The sequence below is a fragment of the Heterodontus francisci genome, chromosome 1 (genome assembly GCF_036365525.1).
Source record: "Heterodontus francisci isolate sHetFra1 chromosome 1, sHetFra1.hap1, whole genome shotgun sequence".
NCBI lineage: Eukaryota > Metazoa > Chordata > Chondrichthyes > Heterodontiformes > Heterodontidae > Heterodontus > Heterodontus francisci.
The window spans coordinates 279,477,595-279,498,890 of NC_090371.1; the positions used below are offsets into that span (position 1 = coordinate 279,477,595).

General features: G+C 42.2%; 1 protein-coding gene across 1 annotated transcript in view; it reads left to right on the plus strand.

The window, feature by feature from the left end:
* LOC137376980 (PDZ and LIM domain protein 5-like) overlaps nucleotides 1–21,296 on the plus strand; it is a 241,400-nt gene that overhangs the window by 143,230 nt on the left and 76,874 nt on the right. Inside the window, 6 exon segments of the mRNA XM_068046029.1 lie at nucleotides 1,540–1,663; nucleotides 1,666–1,845; nucleotides 1,848–2,025; nucleotides 9,833–9,850; nucleotides 11,565–11,734; nucleotides 14,843–14,879. Of these exon segments, the coding sequence (XP_067902130.1) occupies nucleotides 1,540–1,663; nucleotides 1,666–1,845; nucleotides 1,848–2,025; nucleotides 9,833–9,850; nucleotides 11,565–11,734; nucleotides 14,843–14,879 (707 nt within the window).

Sequence of the window (21,296 nt, forward strand, 5' to 3'; positions counted from 1 at the left end):
TACCACATCTCGGGAAGGATATATTGGCCTTGAGAAGACTGCAACACAGATTCACCAGAATGAAATAAGAAAAGAATTGGAGAGAGAAACAGTGTTAACGTTTCAGGTCGATGACCTTTCATTGACCTGAAACACCAAAACATATTATCTAGTTGTTAACTCATTGGTGTTTGTGGGAGCTTGCTGTGCGCAAGTTTGCTGCTGCGTTTTCTACATTACAAGAGTGACTATATTTCAGAGGTACTTCATTGGCTGTAAAGCTCTTGAGGACATCCTGAGATTGTTAAAGGTGTAATATAAATGCAAGTCTCTCTGCCATGTGTAGTTGTTGATTTTAATTGTTTGTTATGAGATTCCAGTGATCTAAACATTTGCTTGGATTACAAGAAATAACTTGCTGGTGACACATTTTACCTGTCTTCTCCCTCCCTTCCTAAACTCCAAAATGATCTTTCTTTCTGAAATTGTGCCGATTTGTTGTAACAAGTTTGACCCTGTCGCGGGTGTTGAATTATCGCCCTTACGGGCATTTAAAGGGCATTTATCTCGCTGCCATCAGTAAGGTCTCATTTTTATAGCTTGTTAAAGATTCAGTGTGCCATGACAGTATGCACCAGTACTGGACACACCTTGTGACATACAAACTGATCACTATGGGTTAACTTTCTTGCATGTATTGCCGCAGGAATGAAATATGTTTCAGGCAGCCATTTGTGTGGTCTTTTGTGTGTTCCGTGAAGAACTTACGCAGGTTTTGATTCGTGTGCTGCTAATTGTGTCCAATGTTCCAAGGTTCAAATTCAGACTTCGTGTTTCGATCTGGTTGAATCGTTGAAAACGAGGTCTCTTTAATCCAGAACAGGCACTGCAGTAAATGTAAACAAAACGTTTAGCCACAGAATTAAGTGAAGCATGGAGTTTATCATTGTATTTTAATATCAATTAAATCATATACAAAATTGGACTCTCTCTTTCCTGCCCACATGTTTTGCTTTGGTCAAAGTCTGGTACTATGGAAGCAGTGCAGTAGCCTGTGTATGTAAAGACCTTTAACTGGTGTTCAGAGGAAGGGAGAGTCACCTTAAGCCATATTTACAGCTGCCATAAAGTTATTCCATTTACCAGATTTAAGGCATCATTCTCGCCTCTTTTGATAGGGATAGGAGTGGGCTATTTAACCCCACAAGTCTGTTCCTCCATTCATTTAGACCATGGCCCAACTGAATCTTAACTTTGCTAGCTACCCTTTGTTCCACATTCATTAATACCCTTTCCAATTTTCAATTGACTCCCAGCCTAAAAAAAACATCAATGGGCAGCTTTTCAATTTCGACCCAAATTCTTCAGGGTAACTAATGCTCTCAGCAGCAAAGCAACACTATGATTATTGTTGGGAGTTTTAAGACTTGCTTTAACCACCATGGAGTTTCTGGGAACACTTCCAAAGACCAAACATGAAGCATGAATTTCTTGTTTGCATGTGTTGCGTGTGTGTAACTTGTCTTTATTTTCCATCCCAACCCACCCCGTTTTGCTCAGGATGAGCCCCAGGAAGTAACGCACACTGTGCCTATTGCATCCATTGCCCCAATGGCTCCAAAGATTGTACCTGCATCCAGCTCAGCCTACAATAAGACTGCTCGGCCTTTTGGCGCCTCAGTGTCTCAAAAGTCACGCCTACTTCTGCATCACCCCAGCCTCCACCCTTTTGTCCAGCTTCGTCAACCCCCACTCAACCTCTGCCTCCATCACTGACACCCACTCTCCATAATTCCACTGCTCCCCCATCAGTGCCTGCTGCATCTCCACAGCACATGCATGCCAGTGCCAAAATGGGCAACAATGGCGCACGCCACCAGTGACCACCGCTAAAGCGACAGTAATTCCGTCCGTTAATGTCCCACGGCAGCCCAAGGTGTACAACACGCCCATAAACCTATACTCCCCTGACAATGCCCACGAGGTGGCGGAGGGACAGAAGAGAGGACTGAGAGAGGGGCAGAGTGATGCCAAGCAGCAGAATGGGTAGGTGGCTTCCTATGAACCTTCTAGAACAGACTGCGAAGCAAGCAGCAGACACGCATCGCTCTCTAGGGTTGCCTGTCAGGGAGAGATCCATTCATATTCCAAGAGAGGTGACCAGCTCATCTAGTTACTGCTGCAGCAAGACAGGTGCCTCAACAGTCCTGTAATTTGGTTTCTAAGACGGTCGCACAAGCATGGGTGATCTTTTTAAAAAAAAAAGTTTGTAACATATTGCAGCAATATGTTGAAAATATTGATTTATCTCAGCCAGCCATTTTGTATCACGCAAGTTATCCCACCTGAATATGCCCCAGAATTTGCCTGGAATTCATTACTTCTGAATGCATATAAATTATTTTTTAATACAAGAGTTTTCCACTTTTGAATGTATCCTATCATTTGGGAGTTGGATGTGAACATACATGAAAAGGAAAAACTTGCAGAGTTTATGGGGAAGAATAGTGGAGTCGGACTGTCAGAGAATACAGCAGAATATAGATAGACTGGAGAGTTGGGCAGAGAAATGGCAGATGGAGTTCAATCAGGGCAAATGCGAGGTGATGCATTTTGGAAGATCCAATTCAAGAGTGAACTATACAGTAAATGGAAAAGTCCTGGGGAAAATTGATGGACAGAGAGATTTGGGTGTTCAGGTCCATTGTTCCCTGAAGGTGGCAACGCAGGTCAATAGAGTGGTCAAGAAGGAATACGGCATGCTTTCCTTCATCGGACGGGGTATTGAGTACAAGAGTTGGCAGGTCATGTTACAGTTGTATAAGACTTTGGTTCGGCCACATTTGGAATACTGCGTACAGTTCTGGTCGCCACATTACCAAAAGGATGTGGATGCTTTGGAGAGGGTGCAGAGGAGATTCACCAGGATGTTGCCTGGTATGGAGGGCGCTAGCTATGAAGAGAGGTCGAGTAGATTAGGATTATTTTCATTAGAAAGACGGAGGTTGAGGGGGGACCTGATTGAGGTGTACAAAATCATGAGAGGTATAGACAGAGTGGATAGCAAGAAGCTTTTTCCCAGAGTGGGGGATTCAATTACAAGGGGACACGAGTTCAAAGTGAAAGGGGAAAAGCTTAGGGGGGATATGCGTGGAAATTTCTTTACGCAGAGGGTGGTGGGTGCATGGAACGCTTTGCCAGCGGAGGTGGTAGACGCGGGCACGATAGCGTCTTTTAAGATGTATCTAGACAGATACATGAATGGGCAGGAAGTAAAGAGATACAGACCCTTAGAAAATAGGCGACAGGTTTAGATAGAGGATTTGGATCGGCGTAGGCTTGGAGGGCCGAAGGGCCTGTTCCTGTGCTGTAATTTTCTTTGTTCTTTGTTCTCAAAGAGCCAGCATGGGGTCAATAGGCCGAATGACCTCCTTCTGTGCCGTATGATTCGATGATTCTGTAACTTTTCTTTTTCCAACTAGTTCACTCACCTCCCTGCAGTGGCAGGAAAGCCTGTGGGTAAAAATGGGTCATGCACTAAAGTATTTGGAGGTTGCATAACAGTCCCCCCATGTCTGGTTTGTTTGTACATATTTGCTTATGCCAGACCTCCCATATATTGACCCCTAAAGCAAACTTGGAACCACTCACAGAATCATTTGCCAAAGTGGAGAAGAGAAGCATTCAGAAAGCAATTTTCTTGTTGATAATTTGACCTACTTTAAAGGCACAAAAAGAAATTGATGCCAAACAGTTTTTTTTTTGTCTTCAGGTGAATGCTAGGAATTTTTTTTTGTAAACTGTGAATTTCCAAGAAAGAAAACATTTTCTGAAGAGTTTAACTTCACTGCAGTTTCACATCTTGTTCTCAGATGTTTGTTCTGTGCAGCAAAAATCTGCTTAGCATAGAGAGAGCTTGATGCTGGTGAAATGATGGTGCTGGGGTAACTGCTTTGATCCCCATTTATAGTCCGGCCTGGGTCATTTTAGCTGCATATGTTACACCTGCTAATGTGGCTGGAAGTTTTTGGCATGCTTTCAAGATCTAAACTAAGCATGCAGATAAATTAATGGCTTTAAAGGAATAAATGTCATTAAATTCAAAGTGAACTGAGGTTAACTGTTAATTTAAAACTTGAATGGTGCAAATGCCATATTAATTATCTTAGAAAGCAAGAGTGGCTTCTACGTCCCAGGCAGGAAGAGGTTTCCTCTAAGCACACTCACTAATATACATTAAATATGTTTACAATTTCACCCGTAGTGTATAGTTACTCAGCGGCAATCTTTGAAGAAATGGCTAAATACCACCTCTGCTTGTGTGACCTGTTGTGAAGCTATGTGTCTTGTCTACATTTTTAAAGAAAAGTCTCTCTTGATTTGATTCTGAGAAAGGATTGATCCAGTTTTAATTGCAATTTACTCTGACCGTGTAACAAGGCTACCTTTGCATGAAGCGGTGTCTGCCGCTTGCTGAGTTCATTAAATAATGTTGATCCAAACCTCAAGTTAACCCAAACGAAAAGTCATTTTCCGTCATTTCGAAGTGAATTTTTTCACGCGGCTGGTCCCAAAGGGTGTATCTGATCCATCCAACCGCCCAACACCCATTTCTTTTTGAGGCTTGGATTGACAAAACATGAAATAATAAAATAATGTGTTTGCTGATGAAACATGATCTCTTTTCTTTTCAGGCACAGATCCTGGCCAAGTTAGTGTCCACATTACTGCTGTCTGGTGACTCATGATTTGTCAGTAACTAGCACGTGTGGTTGCCGTGCAAGGAATGAATCCTTACAAAATGTTGCTTCCATCTCTCTCTCTCTCTCTCTCTCGCTCTCTCTCGCTCTCTCTCGCTCTCTCTCGCTCTCTCTCGCTCTCTCTCGCTCTCTCTCTCTCTCTCGCTCTCTCTCGCTTTTTGTTATGGCTTGTCTCTATGCAGTGGGCAAGGATGGACAGAATGATGTCACTGCCCAGTGGTATGCATGTTCTGTCAGAACTTGCCGGCTTTTTTTTGTGCTTCACTGAGGAGCAAACGCGTGTGCTGCATAATAAGTTGAAGATTCATCATTTGTAGGAGAGCTGGATTCTTGATATCCAATCTTCCCTGCTAGATTAATGCCTTGGATTAATGTCCAACTCTACATGGCCTTTAGACTCTTTCCAATTTTTAATCATCAAAAGAAATCCTGTGATAAGATGCTTTTTCGGGGGGTTTGGTGGGGGGGGGGGGTCCAAAGACTCTTAAAGCTCTTTCAAAGTGAGGATTTTTTGAAAAACATTAATTCATTATTAGACAAGTGCATGGTACGCACAGCTGTAAAGTTGGAAAGTTAATGAAACACAGTATTTTATGATGTATAAACTTTTTCTATATATTTGAACATTTGTCCAAAGACATGAGAGGAGTTTCCACTGCCAAGCACAGAGCAAAATGGGGCAACAGAAAGAGAAAAAGCTTGGGGGGGGGGGGGGTCCTTTTTTTTAGTATCTTTTTCTCAAGAGTTTGTGTGGCTTCAGTCAGTTAAGATTTTGCAATCCTCCAACTGAGGAAAATGAATCTTCATTTCCCAAACGTCCAATTTGGGTGGCAATTTTAAGCAGATGTTTTATTTTTGCTGCATTTCTGCAGTGTGCCCTGAACAAAAATGTTTTAAACAAAAAACTAACACACATTCACAAACTTAATTGTGCAGTTAATATTTTGTCATAAAGTGGATGCAAAAGGAAGTTTGGAATGAATGATGCTGTCAGAAAATAGACCCTGGCTATGAATTTGCTGTACTTTAATCCCTTTGGCTTAAACTTGAGGGTGTGTTCTTCTGTTCTGTTACCATCCTTGTCTCTAACTATTCTGACAGCAGGAAAACAATTAAGAGAATGTCCAATCAAGCAATCCAGACCCCATTGAAAATCATAGAAGCAGGATGCGAGTTGTGTTGGAACTGTGGATAAAATTGCTAGTTAACTGAAGTAATCCAGAGATAAAGCAAGGTTATTAACAACAGCAAATGCTGGAATTACACAGAAGGTTCATTAGGATCTGTGAAGAGAAAAGACAGGCCAGTTTTTTGGGAGCAGTCTCCTTAGAAGTGGTTCCTGACCAAGGTCTTGGTTCTTGCTGAAAATCTCTACCTGAAATGTTAATCTGCCTTTTCTCTTACAGAATAATTACATCCCTGTTATCCACTTCCTGCTCTGTGTTTCAAGTTCGCAGTTCTGCCATTATTTTAACAGCAGCTTCTGGATAACTGGCTTAAACCCACCACTTCACCCCCACTCTTCCCCACCCTCCCTTTCAAGGTTCAGTTCATATTCAGGAAGCAAGTAGTATCTCTGAGTAGCCGTTCCTGGCTTGGAATACAAGACCAGGTGAATAGTGTCTTCTGACTTGGAATTCGGACATCTGTGGTCTGGATGTGTTGCTATTCATTGGAAAATCATGCCTTAAAGATGTTTCACTGACTTCCTCTCATTTCTCATCTTGTTTCGTGTCTCCTCATCTCAACTCTTTTTAAAACATCTTTTTGCTCTTTAAATGAGGGTTGTGTGCCCTGGAGCATATTAGGCCTGGGGATTCCTGTAAATTAAGTTTCTGATCATAGTCTGGGAATTTCTGCCACAGGGAATGAGGAAGAACTGGAGGACCTGCCACCCAGACAGCTTGTGTACATCTTGTGTACATCTCCGAGCTTCAATTTACGGAGTGGCAGGGGCCTGGGATTAGGTTAAGCATCTGCCTTCCAAAAGTAGGAAATGGCTTAAAGAACAGGGAGGCGAGACACTGCATGGCAAAAAAAAATTTCAAATGTTTCAATGCCAAGGGTGGAAAAATTCAGAGTGGGTGAGATTGGAATTTGGGGCGGTGTTGATTCTGCTAGATCTCCACCTCCTTCTGCCAGTACAACTTCCTGTTGGCAAAAAGTTGAAAAAGAAAAATAACAAAATCTTTCCAAATCTGTTGGGTCCCCTCCCTCCCTTGCTCTGTCCCCATCTGAGGTGGGCAATGTAAATGTCACAGATGCCCACCTATATGTTAATGCCCCAATACCAAGATATGGTTTGGGTGGGCATTCATGGTGCAGATGGAAAGTTTGGCCTGCTCCAAATCCGCCCCTAGAAAGACCTCCCTGAAAATTTCCTGAGATTTATTTCTGAAGTAGTGTAGAATAAATGATTTACATCGATTTTCCAGCACTAGTGAAACCATTGCCATTTACAGCATAGAAAGAGGCCATTCAGTCCATCGTCACTTTGCCGACTCTGTCAGAATAATCCAAAAATAATCCCACTGCCCAACTCTCTCCCCTTAGCCCTGTATTTTCCTCTGTTTCAAATCTTTGCCTCCATTTCCCTTAAAAGATACAATAATCCCTTCCTTGGCGATTCCCTCTGCCAATGTATTCCATGGCCCGACAACCCCTACAAAAAGAAAGCTCTCTTAACCTCTCTTAGTGACCATTTTAAATTGATGACTCCTTGTCACTGACTTCCCAGCTAGAGAACACACACTTTCCCTAGTCACTCTATCAGAACTCCTTGATGATTTAAAAAAACCTCTTGCACTCTTATAACCCAAGTTGCTCCTGCTTGTATTCTTGCTCTATGTACCTCTACTCTCACTTTTTGGGGCATTAGGCATTTGAACCCTCAGTTTTCTTTATCTGGACCCTTTCCATTGAGTATTTAGTCTCTTTCCTTGTTTTTGTCTCAAAATGCAGCACTTTGCACTCCCTCTCCTGCCACCTGTCTGCCCACTCAGCTAACCAATCTTGCTCTCTTCATTATTTACTTACCAAATTATTACCAAATTTACCGTATTATTTACCAAACTCTTACATTTTAACATTGTGCTTTCTATTTAGAAGTCATCCATCTAGATAGAATAAAGGTGGGACACATCACTGAGCCCAGGGGTACAGCATTTACAACTTTTCTCCAATCCAAGCAACACCCACCTACCCTTCCCTTTGTGCTTTTGTCCCATTAACTTACAATCAGTGTTACAGTTGCAATATTTATTGTTCCGAGGGGTACTGCCTATCAAGGTGGAAAACCATTCACGTTTGGAAAACAGTGCACCAGATTGTAGTTACTTCTGGGAATGTTTCAGCTTTGACCAATGCCCTTCCCTGTAATTGGAGTTATTCAAGGTTGAAGTAACAGATTCAATGAGTTAGGTTCCAAGATTTGACATGGCATGAACTGAAGTGTGATACAGGGTGTGTCCGTGTGCGTGTGAACGCTTCTTTCCCTTCTGCGTTGGAAGAATATTTGGCTTGCTCACTTATTCACTGTTTTTCATATGTCATTTTTCTTTTGTTTTTCCATCTTCATTCCACTGTTTGTTTTCCATGAATCACCACCAACTCTTCTGTGTCTCATGCTGTCTCATTGCCTTAACTGTGCCTGGCAGTGGTCCTACATTTGTTTCAGAGTAAGTAGATTGCCACTGTCTGTACGTCTGTCTTAGCTTTTTCATCTGTAGCACTACTTTCAGTAACATCTTGTGCCAGAATTTCAGCTTTAATGCAATGGGATAAGAATTATCTTTCTGCAGAACTGGCTATATTGTATGACCAGAGCACCCTAGCTGAAGAGAAAAGAAAGCTGTCGTTCTGGTGGCATCGATGGAGTAAAACAAGGGGTTAATCTTAAAATTAGAGCGAGGCTGTTCAAGAGTGATGTCAGGAAGCACTTCCTCACACAAAGGATGGTGAAAACCTGGAACTCTCTCCCATTTAAAAAAAAACTGTTGCGGCTGAGCGGTCAATTGGAAATTTCAAAACAAATTGATAGATTTTTGTTAGCCAAATGTATTGAGGATTATGGAGCTAAGGATAGTAGATGGAGTTAAGCTCCAGATTAACCATGATCTAATTGAATGGTGGAACAGATTTGAGGGGCTGAATGGTCACCTCCTATTGTTATGTTCCCAAGATGTACAGAAGATGTAACAATGAAACCTAAATGTGACATTCCTGTTTAGCGTGTAATATTCCCTCTTCCCTGTTTAACATACGGTTTTAATTATTATGCTATTTATTTTAAAAATAGAGACATTTAACCACTTCTAAAGTCTACGTTTGACAAGTTGATGTAGCTGCAGTCATCCAGGCACGGACAAGAACACTCAAGCAAGCGGGATAAATTTTTTTCCAGCCACATAAAGCATTCATTCTAAATATCAGGAAAAAAGTGACTTGAGAATTTAATACCTTTTCATAAATCACATGACCTTGAGATGCAAAGTTTCCCGTCACCTGCCGCAGAGCTGTGGGTTAAATAGTCAGTCGGCCGTAACTCTGAGCTACACTGAAATGGTCCAATGGACAAGCATGAATGAGAAAGTTCAGAGCTATGGATTTTAAATTTTAAATGAGTGTGTTCATATACATAAACCAACATAGAATTTACAGCACAGAAACAGGCCATTCGGCCCAACTGGTCCAGGCCAGTGGCTGTACTCCATACGAACCTCCTTCCTCCCTACTTCATTTTTCCCTATCAGCATATCCTTTCTCCCTCATGTTCTTATTTAGCTTCCCCTTTAGGCATTAAAAAAACCTTTCTGACTCGGAAGCAAGAGTCCTGTGTAATGGCTTGCTACCCGAGGTCACGGAAGTTATAGACTTATTAGTGATGGACTTGAGGTTTAGATGAGACTTGTTCTCCTGGTTTTGGATGGTGTAACCAATCCCTTCTGTGTGTCACAGTCTTGTATTGTACTCTCAGCCATAGTTTATGTGAATTGTTCATTTTTGCTTTTCTTCCTCTACCTCTGGGAACTGTCTGTCTGTTTTTCCATCACTTCCAAACACTGGCTTCAACACCCTTTTTCCCATCTTTAAAGGAGACAGCTGCCTAGACGGTAATTCTGCAGGTCTTCTGAAATATTTTGTTAAGCATGAATGGCAACCATGTGCAACAGAAATGTTTCCTCATTAGTGCAGTGAGCGTGTGTGAACATATATGTTTCTGAGGCAATTCCCAAGACACTGAGCTCCAATTATTGAGCTGTGTTGACTGGTCCAAGATGCCAAGTGTTTTTCCTCATGGGGATGAATTAGAAGAATGGGGAATAATCTCGGGAGCAAGTGGCTTCAAAGCTGCTCCTGCATATACATGTACTAGTTGCCTAAAGAATGGCACCAACAGACGCCTGAGCATTAGTTAAGTACTTTTCCTACTTTTTCAAGGAACGCAGTGTGGTCTGTGGGAATTTACTCTGCAAGTTCTCTTGCATTAAACCAGTATGGCATGAATGAGCCATGTTTGTCTGATTTTTAAATCAATAGTTAAAACTAAATTTATCTGTTCTTCCTATTTTAACTTGCATATGGAAATAAGTCCATCCTCTCTGTAATGGCAAAGACTATCTGTGTCATTGACCCTTGGAGCTTGGCTCTATGTTGCTTAGACAGTCTCCCTCTATCTGGTTATCTGCCATAGTCCAGTTCTGAGCTATAGCTCAATTCTTCCATTTGTTGCAGACAGCAATCTTCAGTTGTCATCATGCAAAGAGGATGGTTCCCATTTCAAGTGATTTTTCTTTCTTGATCTGTTTAATTCGGTCACCCAGGGCACATGACAAAATAAGCACGAGCCACAATTGTGGTGCAGTGGCATGGGTTCCCTTCTCCACATTGGCATCAAGAGAAACACATGATTATTGCAAAGAGCACTAGCATCAAGAAGCTGCTGCCCAATTTATCCCATATCAGCTGAAACGATTGGTTCTCAATATTTCCAGATTGGCCCCCATCTTCAACAGTCTTTGCATTATATACAAGGCTCAAATCAGGAGTGTGATGGAATTTTTCAGCACTTGCCTGGGCGTGTGTACAAAAACATTCAAAGTTCAACACTGTCCAGAACAAATTAGTCCACTTGTGCTGCTGTTTATTTCATGTCCGTATTTTCTCCGCAGAGAAAAATTTAGACAAAGTGTCATCTTATCAGGCTGAGATAGGATCAAGTATCTGAATAAAGATGACTTCTTTTGTCCATGTAATCCTTTTTTATTTTCACCATTTCTCCATCCCTCCTTTCAGATTATTGACTCCTCGCAGGTTTAAAGTTGATCATTTCTAGGCACCTTCTGGTACCTTAGCTTAATGACCATTACCCATTCGTGAGCCTAGATGAGGAGCATTCCTGGTTATTATCACTGTGTAGGTCATCGTAGTGAAGCCCATTGCTGTCCTTGGCTTATCTCCACACCTCCTGCTTAGCTGTCGGTAGTGGGGATCCTGAATGTTATATGCCTCTCTTGTGCAATACTGAGGTGGTTATAATGCCTCTGCCGCTGTTCTGAGCAAGAACAGTGACTTCCAGTACTTGGGATCGAACCTGGGACTTGCCTTGCCCTGTGTTGTTTTAACTGAGTGTTTGGGGAAGCTTCTTCATAAATGTTTTACCATTAAAATGATCATGTAAATTATTACTTGTAACGGTCTGAGGAAAAAAACGTGTACATAAAACTGTGCTCAAAATACGTGCAATGAAAATGGCTCAATGCCTTTGAACACCGACAGGACAAACGGCTAAAGTCTTTTTTTTTTATTGCTACTTCTTATGTGCAGCTCTCCCCGTCGATTTATGGCCAGTGCCCAACCTGACATCCCTCATCATATGCTTAGCGATCAGAGCAAGAAACGTTTGATGCAAGACACTGAAGATTGGCAGCCAAAGACTGGCACTGCTCAGTCTCGCTCATTCTGTATCCTTGCCCAAATGACTGGCACTGAGCATTGTAAGTAATGTTCCTGTTTACTCTTCTTGCTGAAAAGAGCTGAAGTAACTTGTAGCCTGTTGTTGCCCTATGTGTAGGAGGTCAATGATTTTTTTTCCCCCATGGGCGCAATGGTGCCTCCTTTCTGCATTCTGGCCTACTTTGTTGGCTTATCTGTTTAGATGACTAAAAGAGTTGATGGGGTAGATCGAGAGTGGATGCATTGGTGGTCATCCTCCAAGATTCTATAGACTCTGGAACAATTTCTACAGATTGGAGGGTAGCTAATGTAACCCCACTATTTAAAAAGGGAGGTAGAGAGAAAATAGGGAATTATAGACCAGTCAGCCTGACGTCGGTAGTGGGGAAAATTCTAGAGTCCATTATCAAAGATTTTATAGCAGAGCACTTAGAGAACAGTGGTAGAATCGGACAGAGTCAGCATGGATTTACGAAAGGAAATCATGGTTGACAAATCTACGAGAATTCTTCGAGGATGTAACTGGTAGAGTTGATGAGGGGGAGCTAGTGGATGTGGTTTATTTGGATTTTCAGAATGCTTTCGACAAAGTCCCACAAAAGAGATTAGCATGTAAAATTAAAGCGCATGGGTTTGGGGGTAGTGTATTGCGATGGATAGAAAATTGGTTGGCAGACAGGAAACAAAGAGTAGGGATAAATGGGTCTTTTTCCGAATGGCAGGCAGTGACTAGTGGGGTACCGCAGCTAGGACCCCAGCTATTTACAATATATGTTAATGATTTAGATGAGGGAACAAAATGTAATATCTCCAAATTTGCAGATGACACAGAACTGGGTGGGAGGGTGAGTTGTGAGGAGGATGCAGAGAGGCTTCAAGGTGATTTGGACAAGTTGAGTGAGTGGGCTAATGCAGTATAATGTGGATAAATGTGAGGTTATCCACTTTGGTAGCAAAAACAGGAAGGCAGATTATTACCTGAATGGCTATAAACTGAGAGAGGGGAATATGCAGCGAGACCTGGGTGTTCTCGTACACCAGTCACTGAAGGTAAGCATGCAAGTGCAACAGGTGGTAAAAAAGGCAAATGGTATGTTGGCCTTCATAGCGATAGGATTCGAGTACAGGAGCAGGGATGTCTCGCTGCAATTATACAGGGCCTTGGTGAGACCGCACCTGGAATATTGTGCGCAGTTTTGGTCTCCTTATCTGAGGAAGGATGTTCTTGCTATAGAGGGAGTGCAGCGAAGGTTTACCAGAATGATTCCTGGGATGACGGGTCTGACGTACGAGAAGTGATTGAGTCGGTTAGGATTATCTTCGCTGGAGTTCAGAAACGTGAGGGGGGATCTCACAGAAACCTATAAAATTCTAACAGGACTTGACAGGCAGGAAGGATGTTCCCGATGGTGGGGGAGTCCAGAACAAGGGGTCATAGTCTAAGGATACGGGGTAAACCTTTCAGGACTGAGATGAGGAGAAATTTCTTCACCCAGTGAGTGGTGAGCCTGTGGATTTCGTTACCACAGAAAGCAGTTGAGGCCAAAACATTGTATGTTTTCAAGAAGGAGTTAGATATAGCTCTTGGGTCTAAAGGGATCAAAGGGTATGGGGAGAAAGCGGGAACAGGTTACTGAGTTGGATGATCAGCCATGATCATAGTGAATGGCGGAGCAGGCTCAAAGGGCCGAATGGCCTACTCGTGCTCCTATTTTCTATGTTTCTATGAGAGAAACTATTTCCTCTGGGGGAGCGCAGAACACGGGTCATAACCTTAAACACCAGGCCGTTCAGGGGTGATGTCAGGAAGCATCTCTTTACACAGAGCGTAGTGGAAATCTGGAATTCTCCTCCCCCCCAAAAAGCTGTTAAGGTTGGGGGCAACAGAAAATTTCAAAACTGAGATTGATAGATTTTCGTTAAGCAAGGGTTTTAAGGGTTACGGAACCAAGGCAGGTAGACAGATTCGGGATGCAGATCAGCCATGATCTAATTAAATGTTGGAACAGGCTCACGATGGGCCGATGGGCCTGTTTCTGTGCTGTATGACTCTATAGGCTCAAGGGGCTGAATGGCCTGCTCTGTTCCTATTTGACAGAATTGCAGAGTTCAGTCATATAGCTCTCTGCTTAGAGCCTGACTTGGGATGGACTTATTTTCTTGTTGGCAGAGGCGATTGGTTTTGTGCCATCTGCTTCTACTTGTATCCGAGCAAGAGAGAAAATTGTGACAGAGCAAAACCTGCATGGGGTAAAATGTTCAGAACGCTTTAGCATTCACAGAAATTGTGGATGCTAATGACCTCCAGCTTTTCAAAAAATAAATTCCAGTCAGTTGCGTAACGGAATCTCTTGCTGAGGAGATGGGACATGAAAAGCAACATTAATCATATTAAATTTGTTCCCGTGACCATCTTCCCTGTTGCAGTGAATGATCAGGTCCTGCCCCAGAATGTGACGGGAATGGACATTCAGTGGTGGAATTGCAGACAAGTGCACGGCTTGAATGCTTTAATCTGTTTAAGGTTCCGACTAAGCATCCACAGCTCTTTAGGAAGAGAATTCCAAAGAGAGATATAGGGAGGCTTGGGGAGGGAATTCCAGAGCTTAGGACCTAGACAGCTGAAAACACGGGTGCCAGTGGTGGAGAGATTAAAATTAGGGATGCGCAAGAGGCCAGAATTGCAGCTGTGCTGAGATCTCAAAGGGATGTAGGGCTGGAGGAGGTGAGGCCATAGAGGGATTTAAACCATTAAAGAGAATTTTAAAATTGAGGCACTGCCGGACTTGGATGAGCAATATCAATTCAGCCACCCATTCTACAGATTAAATGTCACTCCATCTGATGCCAGAGTAATCTGGTGGGTAAATGGGCTTTTAGGTACAGAACAGCCATAGAATCATAGGAAGTTTGTAGCACAGAAAGAGGCCACTTGGCTGAATGGCCTCTGTTAGTTCCTATGTTCCAGAATGCCATCAACAGCATTGTGCATGTGTGTTTAGCGAAGATACATGAGCCAAGCAAGACCCAAAAAAAACGTTAATGTTTTTGTCACAAGAGGACTAACCTACCTCGTGTTGGATTGTCTTTGTCTAATGTTTTCTTCCAATCTAGTAGTAGTTCATCGTTTCCTTCTGTTCTTCTTCCAGTGGATACCCCAGCAAGTGAGACTAACAAGAAGACAAGGTAAGAGGCTGTGTTGAGTTACTGTGCACGCGCTGTTGTTGCAGAGTTTTTGCCCTTGTGCCATTTTGGGTTTGACACTTGTCATTGAAATGTGAGCTAGCATGTGATTACTAATACTGACAGTGATTGGTTATGATCTAACTTACTCAGTCTGACACTGCTGAGCTACAGAAAGGCAGGAAATTGTGTTATTTATTGGAACGCTTGCATGGGTATGGATTATATCAAAAAATACAGTGAGTTTTCTATTGGGAGAACATAACCCAGTGTTAATGGTCTCATTATACAAGTCCATGTATACAAGTCGGCACCCTTAATTCAAAGTTGAAACATGGTTAATTCGGCTTTTAGTGATCACAAAATGTGCTCCCTGTTGTTTTATTAATGTTCTTTAATTTGAATTGCTAGATTGATTTTGGCTCAAAAAATGAATCAATTTTGAAACAACGGTAATATCTTTAACAGGTCTCACATTATGACTGAAATCATTAGAAGATCATGGTTGAGCGTATGTTTGTCTTTTATTATTGTATATAATGGGGCTGCTGATCTGATGTTGCCTGTTTTATAGGCTAAAGTCAAAATTACCCTGTAGGAGAACAGTTGTATTGCCACTTTCATGCCAATTGGTGTCCATGAGAAACATGAACAGAATAACTGGGGCGTTCTGTTCCAACCTGATACCGAGGGCCATATAGCCACAGTTGTGTCCTACTCGGGCGTCACTTGATGTGACCAGGATTGTAACAGTTGGACCTCTCTGGAAACTTCTTGTACTTTGGACGGAATGTTCTTAATATTCATTGGAAACGAACATTCCTGCAGTTTTCTCGTAATGTCAAACGTTTGCCACCTTTGCAGGTTTAGCACATTCCTATTCATAGCTTTGCTGTCACTGCACTTTGGCCTTGGTCATTGTGGCCCACAGCCAGGGTTTGTTGACGGAGGGTAACAACATATGGTTCTTAGTTGCAGTGTGACTGTAGCTCTAATTGCCATTTCTTGTGGACGTTGGTGCATTGTCTAAGTACAGTCGTAATCTGTAAGCCAGTTTTTGGTGTGAAAATCTGTATTGGAAGCACAAGTGCTAGTGGATTGGACTTGAGGATATGTTAGCCTTCTATTATTGAGAAACATAGACCTATAGTTTGGACATCAGAGAAGGAGAAAATAGGCTTGTTGATGACAGTCTTTGGTTTTAAAAGTCTGTACGTTTGGGAGAGGAAAGGAAGACTGTGGGAAATTAGGAATCTCACACTTTTGAAGTCTGGGAAAGTTATATTGGAGGTGGAGCAGCCAGTGACACAGGCAATATTTGATTCATCAGATCACTTTTGTAAGTAGGGGCTTAAACAAAAGTGTTGCTGCTTGTGATTCGCTACAATGCTTATTTTTCAATTTTCAACCTTTGTGTTTCAATCTCCTGTTGACTTTTCTCCTTCCTCTCTCTCTGACCTTGTCCAGCCCTGCTTACGCCGCCACCCTCTTCATCTCCTCAATCCCTGATATTTATCTTCATCATATTCTAACTTCCTGCTCTCTGTTAACGTTAACAGCTATGTCTTCAGCTCCTAATATCTGCCATAGCTTGTTGTGCATTTATTTTTTTAATTACACCTCTTTGAAGTGTTCTGGAGAGAGATTGCTACATTAAAGGTGCTGTATCAACACGATAATAATAATTCCACAAGAATAGGTTTTATGTGACGTACCGGAATGACAGTTCAACATGTAATCAAACTCCTGATTTGGTGAGAAGGAGCAAGTAAGCTTTTTTAAAAAAAAAATGTAATACATAGATTGATCAATACAAACAGCCATAAAGTGGCTGAAACAGAAAATGATGGAAATGCTGAGCAGGTCTGGCAGTACCTGTGGAGAGATAAACAAGAGTTAATGTTTCAGGTTGGTGGCCTTTTATCAGAACTGGAAAAGGTTAGAGATTTAACACTTTATAAGCATGCACAGAGGCAGCGCAAGGAGGGGTTGGGGGGATCAGGGAAGAGAGTCATAAAACAACAGAAGTGGTGTAAATGGCAACAGGAGAATCATTACTAACAGATGCAACAAAATGGGAGCGGTGATTCCAATCTGAAATTATTGAACTTAATGTTGAGTCTGGAAGGCTGTAAAATGCCTAGTCAACAATGAGATGCTGTTTCTCAAGCTTGCATTGAGCTTTTCCTTATAATGTAATTGCGTGTAGAAAGCAAATCTCCACACACGTATACAATATCACTTCTAACCAACCACTTCACGTTCTTTCAATTGAGGAGTTAATTGTTCAGGGGCACTTTTTTAAAATGGGAGTGCTAAAAAGAGGGTTTGTAAAAAGAAAAGGAAGTCTTACATTTATATAGCGCTTTTCATGACTACCGAGTGTTTTAAAGTGCTTTACAGCCAATGAAGTACTTTTGAATTATAGTCACTGTTGTAATATAGGACAGTGACAGTTGAACATGAAAGAGAGTTGAAGCACCAATCGGACGTGATGTTAGTCACACTGATACCAACTCTTATTGGCAACTTCACATCGCACATTTTGTATTGGCATATATATCGGCAACATTTGCTTGGGACCCTTGCTAATACAATGTCTGAGGAAAATGTGTGTCATTGTGTGGATTTATGCATAAATGTTTACTGTATCATGTTTTCAGGCATTTTAGAACTTCCACTTGGAATTGTTGTTGTCTTTAAACTATCAGCTGTCTTTAGTTTTTTTTTTGAAGTGCCTCTTTTATCAAACTGAGGATATACCAGTCAGAAAGCAGCAAATACTTTGTTGGTCAAGACTCAATGACAGACTGTTGGCGGCCTCTGTTGACCAGCTAAGGTTCTGCAGTGGCTATGCCGTCAATCTCGTCCCAGTAGAGTCCACGATTGTTCCACTCGGGTCTGAATGCCCACGTAAGCGGCAGTAAAGAAACAGTGCTTGGCGTTCATCTATCCGGTAGATTATCCAAGGACTTGATCTGCACAATATTGGCTTCCAAATGGTTTACTGGAACGATCGATGTCAGTTTACCAAGCAGGACTAGCGCTTGATCTAAAATGGCTGTGGCATTGCCTTTTTTTCACACATGGTTTTTAATTGGAACAGGTCTACAGCCATCAAATGCCCAGGTAGCTTAGCTTGTATTAAATCCCATAATAAACCAAAAAATTTCAAAAGTACAGCCTGTATATTTTTGACCCGCCCCCCTCCACCCCTCCCAACCCGAACATGGATTCAATCTTGAAGAGTGGAGAGAAAACCAAGTTGAGAACAGCCCCAAAATGGGGTGTGGGGTTGGGGGGAGTGTGTGCGTGTAAAGTGCTAATGAAAGAAGGTGCTATAGCAGTCCTTGGCTGCCTCTGCATACTGCGCGGCATTTGTGCATTCTCTCGACTGCTATTGAAGAGTTTTTCTAAATCGCATCAAAAAGATTTGTCAAGTGATGTCTTTCCTCACCAGTGCATGTCATGACTGCCTTTTGATAAACCTGCATGATGGTGGTATGGTCTTTGCATGTAATTATTTAATGTCCAACCCAAGCAGTAAAGAATTTCCCTGTGCATGTCTCAGTGGAATTGATTGCAGAGCTGGATTGAAAAATGAGTCTATATGTCATTGAGGCCTTCAATCGAATGAGTTCCCTGTTAGCGTGACCAATTTCTAAAGTAATATTGAAAATTAAAGGGCCTTTCTGCCTCTTATTGCACAGTGCCACTGTGTGTGTGTGTGTGTGGACAGCCAGCACTCAGTGTGTGGCATGCCAGGTGTAGAGCCTTGGAAACTAAGCAGCTTAGGGGGAGGCATATTGAAGGGGTTTCAACCACATCACTCTGGACCACTGTCAAGCAGAAGCCATGTTGTTCAAGCCTGATACAGCATCCTGGTGCTTATGGTACTGGACTAGCAACTCTGAGATCAGAGTTCAAATCCTACCTTGTGCAGGTGTGAAACTGAATTCAATAAATCTGGTTATTTGCGAGTCTGCACAAGAAAAATGACCATGAAACCCAACAAGGAGGCACTTGCCGACTCGACCCGGTCTGGCCTACATATGACTCCAGACCCACACTACATGGTTGCCTCTGGGTAACCAGGGATGGGAATATTGCCTTTGTTGGTGTTGCCCACATCCTAAATAAGTCACACCCATATTCAACTAGGCAAAAAAAATAGGGATTGTACCTTTGTAGGGGAAAAAAAGCACATGCACAGTCATCCTAATGGATGCGTTGTTAATTAAAATGTGCAGTCTACAGCAGAGATTGTGAAGGTCCCAGATATCAATTGGGCATTTCTTCCTGTTGCCAGATATATCCAAAGCAGATTGTCGATGGGCATGAGATTGATAACAAGCAAAGGTTTGACCCAACCCATTTAAATCATTTAGCTCTGATTCTGTTTTTAATATAGCAAGATTCGTCAGTGAGTTAGATTTTTCTAACTCTGAAGGATGGCAGGTCAGACTAATATAGGAACCTAGGAACAGGAGGAGGTCATTTAGCCCATCAAAACTGTTCCGACATTTGATGAGATTATGGCTGATCTGCAATGTAACTCCAAATATCTGCCTTTGCTCCATATCCCCCAATACCAGTGGTTAACAAAAATCCATCAACCTCAGTTTTAAAACTAACAATCGATCCAGCATGAATTGCCCTTTGCAGAAGAGAGTTCCAAATTTCTACCACCCTGTGTGTGAAGAAGTGTTTCCTAATTTCACTGTTGAAAGGTCTGGCTCAAATTCCTGGACTCTGCCCCCAGTCCTAGACTCCCCAATAAGTGGAAATAGTTTCTCTCTATCTGTTGCCCTGAATATCTTGAAAACTTTGATCAAATCACCTAACAACCTTCTAAATTCCAAGGAACAGAACCCTGGTTTATTTAAATTTTCCTCCTGGTTACATTCCTGACCAGTCACATGTACTCTTACCAATGCTACACTGAGTGCTTTGCGGATTAACACATATCTTCCTGCATCTTGAGGTGGTTACTCTTATTCAGGTTCAAATGCTATTCTTTCAAAGATTGTGATTGCATAAATGCATCTAGCGACACTTCGTTTTTATCCCTTTCTTTCTCTCTCTCTTTCTGTCACTCTTTTTTCGCTCACAGGTCAAAGGTTATGACTATACGGTACAGCCCAAAATATGCACAACTGCGTGACTGGCACCATGGTGTTTCTGCTCGTGTTCTTAATGTAAATTAACTTACTAAAGAAGTGTTGAGCTACGAAAATATTTTTACTTGGCAGGCTGCACTGTTTCTTTTAGATATCCCATACTTGTATTTTGCTTCTGTTTCTAAAATAGTTCAGCTGCTCTGTTGTTCTCTGTCTCTTAAATTCCACCTTTATTTAAAAAAATGAAAGCAGTTGAATTGACAGTATTGCAGGTTTTAGAAATGGATTGTTGGCATTTTTTTGGCCGCTTCTTTAAAACAACAATATCTTGCATTTGCACTGCATCTTTCAGGTAGTAAAAAAAATCCCCAGGTGCTTTTTGTTGTAGCTATTTGGAGAGACGTGGGCAACTGGAGTGAGTTTGAACCGATGAAAGGTTCGGTGTTGTCTGTTTTAGTTTTTGAACCAAGGAGTTGTCGCACAGGTCGGGTTTGTGCATGGGTTCTTTTCTCCCTTCCCCGAAAGCTAACTTGTTTCACACAAGATAATTTCTGCTGCTGTCTGATGCACCCCTCCTTTGAACAAAGAACAGTACAGCACAGGAACAGGACATTCGGCCCTCCAAGCCTGCGCCGATCTTGATGCCTGCCTAAACTAAAACCTTCTGTACTTCCGGGGTCCGTATCCCTCCATTCCCATCCTATTCATGTATTTGTCAAGATGCCTCTTAAACGTCGCTATCTTACCTGCTTCCACCACCTCCCCAGGCAGCAATTTCCAGGCACTCGCCACCCTCTGTGTAAAATAAACTTGCCTCTAAACTTTGCCCCTCGCACCTTAAACCTATGTCCTCTAGTAACTGACTCTTTCACCCTGGGAAAAAGCTTCTGACTATCCACTCTGTCCATGCCACTCATAACTTTGTAAACCTCGATCAGGTCGCCCCTCCACCTCCGTCGTTCCAGTGGAAACAATCCGTGTTTATCCAACCTCTCCTCATAGCTAATACCCTCCAGACCAGGCAACATCCTGGTAAACCTCTTCTGTACCCTCTCCAAAGCCTCCACATCCTTCTGGTAGTGTGGCGACCAGAATTGCATGCAGTATTCCAAGCCTGGCCTAACTAAAGTTCTGTACAGCTGCAGCATGACTTGCCAATTTTTATACTCTATCCCCTGACCGATGAAGGCAAGCATGCCGTTTGCCTTCTTGACTACCTTATCCACCTGCGTTGCCACTTTCAGTGATCTGTGGACCTGTACGCTCAGATCTCTGTGCCTGAAAAGATTCCGTGGAGCCT